This window comes from Miscanthus floridulus, chromosome 9 (assembly GCF_019320115.1).
Source record: "Miscanthus floridulus cultivar M001 chromosome 9, ASM1932011v1, whole genome shotgun sequence".
NCBI classification, from domain to species: Eukaryota; Viridiplantae; Streptophyta; class Magnoliopsida; order Poales; family Poaceae; genus Miscanthus; species Miscanthus floridulus.
Genome location: NC_089588.1, coordinates 29566873 through 29578085, shown reverse-complemented (window position 1 = coordinate 29578085; position 11213 = coordinate 29566873). Strand labels below are relative to the sequence as shown.

The 11213-nt window shown below is 46.5% G+C and overlaps 1 protein-coding gene across 1 annotated transcript; it reads right to left on the bottom strand.

Moving 5' to 3' along the window:
- Positions 1–2621: 2621 nt before the first annotated feature.
- Positions 2622–6839, bottom strand: LOC136481634 (putative receptor-like protein kinase At3g47110). The gene is made up of 3 exons (XM_066478967.1): positions 6808–6839; positions 3266–5952; positions 2622–3164 (listed from the first exon to the last, which is right to left on the bottom strand). Coding segments are annotated over exons 1-3 (3081 nt in total). The 5' UTR covers positions 6810–6839; the 3' UTR covers positions 2622–2772.
- Positions 6840–11213: the final 4374 nt, after the last annotated feature.

The window sequence follows — 11213 nt, the reverse complement described above, 5'->3', positions numbered from 1 at the left end:
TAACAGGTGTCCCGGCTCGATGATATTACCGCTGATTCCAGAGAAAGTCTGATGAGTGGAGGGCCGTAGCCCGGGTTTAGGCGTGTCGCCAATTACATGAGCACGATACACGAACCAAGGGAAAGATAGAGGTTACATTACATCCAAACTATTGAGTTCCAGAAGTAAGATAGCAGGGGAGCGTTTCTAGGGAAGCGGCGCTGCTCGAATGTGGTTCGGTGGACGGGTGGCTAGAGCTCCTTGCTCGAGCCCACTCGACTCTCCATCGGTTAGGGGCTCCAACTAACCGAACGTGGTTCGGTGGATGGGGGCCAGAGCTCCTCGCTTAGGCCCACTCCATTTCCCATCGGTTGGGGGCTCTGACCAAACAAAATGTGGCTCAGCGGACAGGGACCCGGAGCCTGTTGCTTAGGCCTTGTTTAGATGCAAATTTTTTTACAAAATAGCTACTGTAGCGTTTTCGTTGTTATTTGGTAAATAGTATCTAATCATAGTCTAATTAGACTTAAAAGATTCGTCTCGTGGATTTCATCTAAACTGTGTAATTAGTTTTATTTTTTATTTATATTTAATGCTTCATGCATGTGTCTAAAGATTCGATGTGACGGAGAATGTGAAAAATTTTGCAAAATTTTTTACAAACTAAACTGGACCTTAGGCCATCTCATGAAAGGGTTCAGTCGGACGAAGGTTCCTCATAGCGCGATCCGCGGGGAAGCCGACAAGGATTTCATAGGAGAGATCTGGAGTACACACCTAGGGATATGGGGTGGCCGCCTGACACCTGTGTAGGAGTGCACTAATGTCAGTTTGGTAGGGCGTTGTTCCCCTGCTTGAGCAGGACGCCGCTTTCCTGCTTTGGTAAGGCTATCTCCAGCAGAGCGGACCCAAATTTTACGTTTAGGTCACGGCACAGTAAAATGAGGAGCTATGCAAACACTTCCGTTTCCAACAGAGAACGCAAATATCTTCGGCCTCACTTCCTCTCTCTCCCACGCGGCTGGTTTCTCTCTTCCTCTCTCTCCCACACGTGGCGATGGCGACGACGTGGGGCGATGGCGCGCTCTGGCGCTGGCGCGGCGCCCAGATCCGGCCCCCTCCCTCTCCTTCTTCTTCCCCGAGCCCGGCGGAGCTCGCGCCCGCGTCCGGCCCCCCTCCCTCTCCTTCTCCTTCTTCGCGCCCACGGCTCGGCGGAGCTCGCCCCCGCGGCCCGGCCGAGCTCGCACCCGCGCCGGCGGATCTCGCGCCCGCGGCTCGGCAGAGCTCGCGCCCGCGCCCGGCTGCTCCCCGCCGCGGGCCCGCCTCGCCCCGCTCCCTGCCTCGCCATGGGCCCACCGCTTCGGGCGTCCGAGATTTGCGTTGTCTCCATCGAAGACGCTTATTTGCGTTTCGATTCGGATGGGATGCAAAATGGGTCGTCGGTTTGGGTGCTCTGTTGGACTGCGTTTATGGCTACGGTAAACACTGTATACGACGCATTTTGAGTTTGGGGTACGTTATTGGAGACAGTCTAAGGATCATACCAAAGCATGACGAAACACAACAAGGGGCTCATGCACTGGCCTCTTCGCCCCCAGGGAAGCTCAATTTGCGAGCACCACGCGTCAGCGTTTTCAGGACCTCGCACCCCTGGCGTGCAATGAGCGCCAAGGACAAGCAGACCGGGACGGGTGGACTGAAGAGCCCACCGGCTAGCAAGCCTGCCGAGGCCACCTGCAAAGGCTCTGGCATCATGAAAGGAACTAATCAGCCACGACCGTCGGGGCAGAGTCGGATGACACCCCGAACTGCTCAAACACCAGGGCAGTGAGGCATAGGACCTTCCTTGCCGGCCAACGGAAACCGCCTTCCTTGCCAGCCAAGAAAGCCATCATATTACTTTTGTAATCCCCTGCCCGCCGGAGATATAAGGTTGGACAAGAGGCACCATAGATGCATGGGCCATTGGAGGCATCGCTCAATAGATCGCTACCCCATTAGAGAACTAGCTCATCGCTCTTCTACCCCAATTGTAAACTCTCTCGAACACTCTAACACGAAATCTCCCTTTGCTGGACGTAGAGCCCGGAGCCCGAACCAGGATAAACCTTCTCGTGTCTTGAGTATTAACCTCCAAAGTTTCACACATCAATCACCTAAATCACTAGCCATGGTTACGAAACCACTATACATCCTTTACCAAAGATGTATATAACTATTGGGATTTTCCAACCACTAGTGCATCGTTTCATTAATATTGTTTACCATTTTCGATCATATCCATATATAAAATACAATATTTTTTTTATTTCTTTTCATGTTTTATAGCAATAGGGGCTAAATAAATAAATAAGCAAATGGTAGTACAGAAACTGTTTCCACTTATGTCCCTTGTTTTTTTTTTTTGCACGGGTCGTACGACCCATGGCTAAAACATCATGGAAAACCATTCCCACCGGCTGAGACAGTGGATGCTCAAGTAGCGTGCTTGATGCCTTCACATTTTTCATCCGTAATAGGGAACAGAACACCACAGATATGTACCTTCAACCCACTATTTTTTATTTCGAAAAGGGCAGCAATCAAACAAGAAACACACCACCGAATAGTGTGGCTGTTGATTCAATTACCTGCCTCGGCAGACGTTTGCTTCCTCTTTTCTTATTAATAAAGACATGCATTCTTCTTAATACAAAGATATGATGATCTTAAGATATTCTAGTAAACAACAAACACATAGAACAAGATGAAACGTATATAAATTGGAATTCATCAAGCTCTTCATTCGAAACATTAGCTAGCTGATGGACTGCTCCTCCAATTTCCTCTGATATATGCATCCTGGATCCCATGTAGTTTGGCAGCCACCTCCTCCATGCTGATGCGCTCGTTGGGGGATGCCTTGGTGCAACAGAGTCCAATGCTCAGCACAGACTGCAGAATTTGTGGTCCACTGTCCCTGATCGCCATTGGAATGTCCTCACTGTGACTCATCTCTTGCAGCAACTGTGGATCAACAATCCGCAACACATTATCAGACAAGTTGATCTCTACTAACTTTGCAATGTTCATCCCATCTTTGAACATTTCATCTGTTGGGCTCCTACGGATGAACATCTCGAGAAGAATAACTCCGAAGCTGTAGACATCTGCCGCAGTTGAAGCTTGACCGTCCACAGCACATTCTGTATATAACATATAGGATGTAGTTTAGTTCAAGTAAAATACAGAAGTTGTACAATTCATCATTATTTAGTTAGACAACACAATGTGTAAGGGATGGTACCTGGAGCAATGTATCCAATGGTTCCCTTGATTGCAACTGAGGAACTACTACAACTTGAGTCAACAAATGATGATGCTGTTGAGTCAATTTTGAACCTTGCTAACCCAAAGTCTCCAATATGAGCTACCATATTATCATCCAGAAGAATGTTACTAGGTTTCAGATCACAGTGTACAATGGTTCCTTGGTGGTTATGGTGCAGATATGCCAAAGCTTCCGATACATCCACCATGATGCTTAACCTCTGAGCTAGTGGAATAAAACATGGAGAGCCTTCACTGTCTCGACCCAAGTACAGCAAGTTATGCAGGTCTCCTCGTGGCATGAACTCATACACCAAAGCTTTGAAATCATTTCCATTAGGATGAATGCTTGAGCATGCAGTTAGGATACGAACTAGATTGCGATGCCGCACATTTCTCAATGCGCTGCATTCTGTGAGGAAGCTCTTTTGTGCTCCTCTTGTCTCTAGACTGAAGACTTTGATGGCAACGGAATTTCCATCTTGAGACAATTTTCCTTGATAAACGGAACCATATCTTCCCTGACCAATTAGATTGGATGTTGCAAAGCCTTCTGTCGCTCTAACAAGATCACTGTAAGAAATTCTGGGGAATTCACCAACAGAGGGTAAAGAGATAGCATTTGCCTTCTGTTTTCGCCTACGAAGCAACAAAATAGCAAAGACTGCTGCAAATACCAGCACTATGGCTGCCAGGATGACTATTTTTCGGATAACTGAAAGCTTGTGCTTAGCTGAATTTGGTTGCATGGTAGGACATGCAAGTAGGTGTAAGCCCAGTGGTCCACCACAAAGCCCCTGATTTCCATCAATCCATAAAGCTGTCACATTCTTGAAGATTCCTTTTGTTGGCACCTCACCCTTTAGATGGTTGAATGACAAATCTAGTTGCTCAAGGAACTGTAGGCCACTAAGAGCTACTGGTATTGACCCAGTCAGGTTATTATGAGATAAGTTGAGAATATTTAGGTTACTTATATTACCAAGCAAAGGCGGGATGCTTCCACTGAAAAAATTATTTCCCAGCTCGATAATTTGCAAACTTTCACAATTACCCAAAGTACTAGGTATCTCTCCAGACAGATTGTTTGATGAGATTTCCAAATATGTGAGTTGTTTGGCATTCCCAATGTCAGCATGAAGTGGTGCATGTAGGCTGTTAAAGGATAAGCTAATTGCCACTATTGTTGGAATTGCAAAGATTTCTTTCGGTATAGTGCCATGAAGATTGTTGAAAGAAATGTGCAGTGAATGAAGCACTTGGAGGTTCCCTAGGCTTGGCGGTATCTGTCCATTTAACTGGTTCGATTTTAGAGCGAGCGCCATCAATTGAGATAGATTTGATAAGGATGATGGAATGGGCCCTGTAAAGAAATTGTATCTTAAGTCTACTATTTGCAGACTGTTAAGAGTCCCAAGCCACTCTGGAAGCACACCGGTGAATTTATTCTCAACCAGACTGACAGTGATTAGGTTGCGAAGGTTTGCTATACCAGAAGGGAAATTCCCTGACAGTTGGTTTCCTCCCAAGTATAGAAGCTGGAGCTGATTGGAAAGATTACCTACAGAATTCGGCACTTGGCCCATTAGATAATTATAATCTACCGAGAGTACATTTAGCTCAGTGCAATTGGCTAAGCTGTCCATAAACCACCAGTCTTGTTTGTTTTGCGCTTGGAGATTATTGACCTCAAGATTTAGCAATAATAGTTTAGAAAGTTTTCCAAAGGAGCTAGGCACCACGCCTGTGAAGTTATTGTTTGATATATCAATAGCGATCAGTTTGGAAGCGTTTGTCAAAGAAGATGGCATATGCCCATGAAAGAAGTTGAGACCCAAGAATATTGTCTCAAGATCAGGCAGAGAGTTACCGATACCAGATGGTACAACACCAGAGAAATTGTTTACAGCAAGTGAAAGTTTAGCTAGATTTGAAAGATTCAGGACTGCCTGTGGAAACTGACCAGACATCTGATTGACACTGACGCGGAGGATCTGCAACCCCAGCAAATTTGCAAATTCATTTGGAATGTTCCCCTCGATTTCATTTGAATCACAGCTAAAGATTTGTAGCCTTGTGAGATTGGCAACAGAAACAGGGATGGTTCCAGTAAGATTATTTGTGGTGAGGTCAAGACTCTCAAGGCTCTGAGGAAGATCTGCATAAATCTGTCCGGTTAGTTGGTTGTTTGCCAGCCATAGCACCGTTAGTTTTGAGCAGTTTGCAAGAGCTGGTATCCTTCCTTGGAGCGTGTTATTTTGCAAGGTGAGGATCTGAAGGCGATTCAGGTGACCAAGGGACATAGGGATCTCTCCGCTGAATGAATTAGCCGATAGGACAAGGACTTTCAGGAATGTTAGGTTCCCAAGTGAAGGGGATATTTGCCCTACTAGACCTCGATTAGTAAGGTTAAGAGAAGTGACACGGCTTGGGTTCTTGACAGAACACAGGACACCTTCCCAACTGCAGAGATGGGTGCTCCCATTCCAAGACATCAAAGCTTGATGTGGATCAAGACTTATTGCCTTCTTGAACTCCAGTAGTGACAGCTTATCTGTGTAGTTTCCATTGGAAGTGCAGATGACAACATGTGTACAACTCGCTATTATTAGCACCAAGAAACACTGTCCGACTGCAGTAGGCTTCATGGCCACCTTTGCTACCCTGGTTTAATTTGGACCATGATTATGTGCATACATAGAAAAAGAGAAATTCAGGTAAGAATGAACTAAACTCTCTTCATAATTTCAATGTCTTTCGGGTTTAAAAATTTCTCCACAAATGTAATAACTTCTAGCCTAATCTACATGAAGTTGGTATGTCGACTACTGGAGACTACGGCAATGGAGATTTTCGCCAAAAATAGATGGCTGTCTTATCATAGGCTTAGTGCTTATCTCGTCATTTGTGTCTATTGCTGTTTGAGAGCTTTTTTCCACTAGAGTTTCGAACTTTAATTTGTAACAATAAATGGTTGTATGCAAAACTCTTGCAGACGCCGAAACAAAAGTTTCTTTTTCTAAAAAAACTCTACCTAAACATGAAAGATTTAAAATGTGTCAGTCAAAGTGGCGGCAGCTTGGCTGTGACCTGCCGTCCTGGCAACATAACTCACACAGAGAATCTCCAAAACATAACCTCCATTGTCTGCTCAATGTTCCAGTATTATCATATATGAAAATAGTGGTGGGAGATCCAATTCAGACAGAGGCGGTGGTGGCGGAAGTCTGGGAAACAAGGAGCACCGAGGGGGGAAAATGACACTATAGGGGCGTCAATATCAATAGGGGGAGTATCAGTTCTGCACATATTTTTTATCATGCCAAAAGGACGAAAATATTCTTTAGTTGCAGAGGTGATAACTTTTCCATCTTCAGGGGGAAAAAACATATCTGTTTCCTAACAAGTTGCTGATCATCGGCATGCAGCGTGGATTTGTTTCCTTTCTTTCAACATAATCTGATATAGCCACACGAATGAGAGACAATCAAGAACTTTAACAAGTGTGATGATACTTACATGGGTTTGGAGGGGGGGCGGGGACCCGAAGAATGTTCCTCTATATTCACCCAGGTAGCCAGCGAACACCTATTGGCAAGCATCATCGTTGCTCTATTTATACTGCTTGCTGAACTGACGCTGCTCGCCTGCTCCTTCAGCAAGTAAGTCAAAAGTGGCGGGAGTTTTTCAGCTCTGCCATCTATCTGTCGTCGCTATTATAGAGAAGAAGAAACGATGATGACGACCTGACTTCCTGAGACACAGTTAATGGTATACGCACCAGGATGACTCGGGGGTCAACGGTCAAGCAACAAACGTGCAGTGACCGGCACGACACTACCGGAAACAGGAGAATTGTCGAGTGCCTAAGGGTTTGCCGAGCGTATTCCATCGGACACTCGGCAAACATCCTATTTACCTGAGTGTTTTTAATTTAATACTTGGCAAACATATATCACTCGGCAAAACCCAACTTTGCCGAGTGTCTAATAAAAAACATTCGGCAAACTACAACGAAACACTCGACAAACACGGACACTTGGAAAAGTAGAGGCACGTGCGCTGGGCGTGTGGCGGCCATGTGACGGCCGTTGGGTGCGCTGCCCTGCCGTTATAACTTTACCGAGTGTCCGTTAGAGACACTCGGCAAAGATAAGGTTTGCCGAGTGTTTTTTATTGACACTCGGCAAACTGATATTTTTACCGAGTGTTTAAAAAAATACGGATAAAGTGGAAACACGAACTGTAAAAACACCTGATAATCAAAATGAAAACGATTTAGCTCTCTTCCGACTGTTTAAAAAAATACGGTATTTGACTGGAAATCTACCCTCGATAATTACCAAACTCAGTCAGCCCACAAGCCCACAATGGTACAGTCCCATCACCTTCACCCCTTGATCCCTGCATCTCTGCTGAGCATGCCCCAGCCGCTGCATCAGCCGAGCCCACTGAGCGCCCCCAGCCTTATGAGGGCACCTCACCCTCACAACTCCAGCGGTCCAACCCCCAAACCTAGCCGCCTCTAGCTCTAGTCTTCGACTCCACCACGCCTCTAGCTCTAGTGGCCTGATCTGTAATGATGGGAAAGAAGAGTGCTCACAAAGCTGCCAAGTTAAAACATGTTTCACATTCTGTTTATAGTTTTTATATTTATAGTTGACCCGGACACTAGATGAAGCTAAAGTATGGGTCAAATTGAATCTATTATCATGTTGAATTTAACAAAAATATATATGTTTTATTGTCAGTAAACATTGCTAGAGTTGTTAGTACTAACCTATATATCATTTTCCTGCAACTTAAAAAGGAAGCTAACACTATTTCGAATACTTCTCTTTTGTGCAGAATCAATCGGCGGCATCAAATAATCAGTCTCAAGATCCTGATTTGTCACAGTGGTTCCAAGGGCCTCCGCAGTGATTGCATCTGCATTTGTGGCTTATTGTGACTTAGTTGTGACTTGTGATGATGGTTTATTGTGAATTGTGATGATGGTTTATTGTGAATTGTGAAGATGGTTTATTGTGAATTGTGACGATGGTTTATTATGGTTGTCACATATAATTATGCCTGTGATGATGGTTTGTTGTGAATTGTGATGGTTTATTGTGAATTGAGAGGGATCCATTATACGTGACAGATTAGTAAAAAAGGGGGGTCTTGGTCGCTTTGCCGAGTGTAACACTCGGCAAAGAGCGGAGTTGCCGAGTATCAAGGCAAAACACTCGGCGAAGCGGCTATTTTCTGTTATTCTGGGAACCTTCTTTGCTGAGTGTTTTGGTTTTACCGAGTGTATTCTAATGGACACTCGGCAAAGTGACCATAAAAATCTGGTCATTGAGCAAGTGTTTGCCGAGTGTTTTGGGCGTGACACTTGGCAAAGTGTCTAAACTTTACCGAGTGTTTTGCGTTGGACACTCGGCAAACTTTAGAAACTTTGCCGAGTGTTTTGGGCTTGACACTCGGCAAAGTTGAGAAAATTTGCCGAGTGCTTTTCCGTTGTGCACTCGGCAAAAGGGCCGTCACCGTGCCATCCCGTTAACTTTTTTTTGCCGAGTGTTTATTGACACTCGGCAAACTATTTGCCGAGTGCATGATAAAAAACACTTGGCAAATAGCTGTTTGCTGATACTGTAGATGCCGTGTTCTCTATGCCGAGTGTTACCCTCAGCAAAGCCTTTGCCGAGTGTTTTTGAGCCTTTGCTGAGTGCCCCTGGCACTCGACAAAGCTACTGTATCCCGTAGTGCGATGTCAGTATGTCACCTACTACTACATCAGGACCCATACGACAAATGCAATAATGTATGTTGACGGCAAATAGTGGATCAACCAGACGTGCTTGATGCTCTGCTCTGGACCCATAGGTACGTTCCTTCCATTTAGACAAGAAAAGGCCTAAAAATGAGCAGGCAGCCCGCTGCCCGGCGACACGGCACGGAGCCCTTTTTTTGCCAGGCCCAAGCCCGGTTAGCCCAGCCTCCACCGGGCCCGTGCCAGGCACGGCCCGAAGCACAGGCTGTGCTTGGGCCACCACACCGGCCCGCCGGGCAGCACGGCATGACCCGCTCAACAACAAGAGGCATGGCCTCGGCCCGGTAGCCAGGGGGGCTATATAAGCCCCCGCCGAGGCACTCCCCCTATCGAACCCTAATCCTCATCCCAATCCCCCCGCGGCGCCCCCCTCAAACCCTAATCCTCACTCTCTCAGTCTTGCCTCGTGTCTCGCAGCCGCCGACCACCTGCCACTGTTGTCGTCCTGCTCGTCTCCGACGACATCTCCACTGCTGGATCTTGGAGATCTCGTCTTGTCGTCCTCCCGTTGTGGACAGGGCTCATTCTCCCAGCCTCTCTCGCCATAGCCTGCCACTATCGTCGCCTTTCTCGTCGTCTTCTCCTTCTCCGGTGACCTCTCCATTGTCGGATCTTTCAGATCTCCTCTCGGCTTCCTCCTCTCGTACTCTCTTCTTCCTCTCGACCTCTCTCTAACCGCTTGTTGTCCTCCACTGGTCGATCTCATTGCTCACCATCTATCGGGGAGGTGCTCCTGTCGCCGCGCATCGTCATCTCCGCCTCTCCGGCTTCGGGTTGTGGCTATGCAGGTTAGTCACAAACCCTAGATCTGGTCTTCACATGAACCCTAACCCTAATCTCTCTGTCCACATGAACCCTAACCATAGATCTCTCTGTTCACAGGTCATCGGCCGATGCTTGGTGCGTTGATTTGGTGTCGCACGAGCCGTTGAGGTACGGTGCTGAGAGGTGAAGAAGACGAGGTCGGGGTGGCCATGGCTGATGGCGACAAAGAGATCCACTACCCTACTACCATCAACGAAGAGCTCACGAGCTAGGGTAGATAACCGACGACGTCGACGACATGGGAGATGATGCTGTTGCCTTGTTTGGTACGAGTGATTCTCCGATCGACCTGGAGCAGGTAGCGCCAGGTACTGGTGCTGCAGCCTCTAACGACACCGCATCTCTAGCATCGTCCAACACTGGTAAGTATTGACGGTCGTTAACATCAATCATAAACCGTCAATATAACCTGCATATACACTTAATTCCATCACCAAACATAGGTCTAGGGGTTTGAACTAATAAATTCCACAAGTTTTGGGAAATCTATGTTTGCAGGAGGATTTAATCAGAAAACAAGCAAGGTAGACCCAATCGTCAGATCCAATCATGTTTATCCGCGACGAAAACAACTTAGGAAGGATCTAGAATCATCCAGAAGGCAAACCACTGAAGATCGAGCTGAGAGGCTGACAGGGGGGACTGGCCGGCCCCACCCTAGGCTGGCCGGCCTATGGGCCCACATGTTAGGCTCTCCTTCGTACGTCGGTTTCCCACTGCCTTAAAGATCAAATCTACGCTGTTGCTCAAGGTTGGTTTGATCCGAGGGCTCAGAATTGATGGCTTCCCCTATATATAGCAGCCCTACCCCCTCCCTAAGGCCAACCTAAAACCCTAATTCATATCTCTCATTTAGATCAACACACACTAGGAGGATTAGGTTTAGAACTTTTCAATGTAGTAGATTAGTAGCTCGGGAGTGAGGGTCGAGTTGGGCTCATGCTCAAGTTTCGGATATAGTCTTGGAGGCTCGGCAAAGCCTTGTATCTTCACTTCCATGCCTTGTAAGACTTATTATCAATTTCTCATATTCCTTTCTACATGGCTATGCTTACTTTGAATATATATTTCACTTAGTTAAGGTTATCATTACTTTTGTGTGCAGGTTCATAGAGCGCTTAGCCTGCTAGTTTACTATGGTTGGGCTAAGTAGCCAAGCCTCATGTAAGCATGGTGCTTATACGATGCTCTGCCTATGAGTACACCCTATTCTCTGGTTGTGTGGTAGCAGTGGGAGGTGACAACCCCATCTATCCTCTGTAGTCCACACTGATTTGAGCAGGTT

What these genes read in the sequence shown, in the direction of transcription:
- LOC136481634 (XM_066478967.1), bottom strand. An exon ending in CATTGGATACATTGCTCCAG is followed by an intron (nt 3,165 to 3,265) that starts GTACCATCCCTT and finishes TGTTATATACAG; the next exon opens with AATGTGCTGTGGACGGTCAA.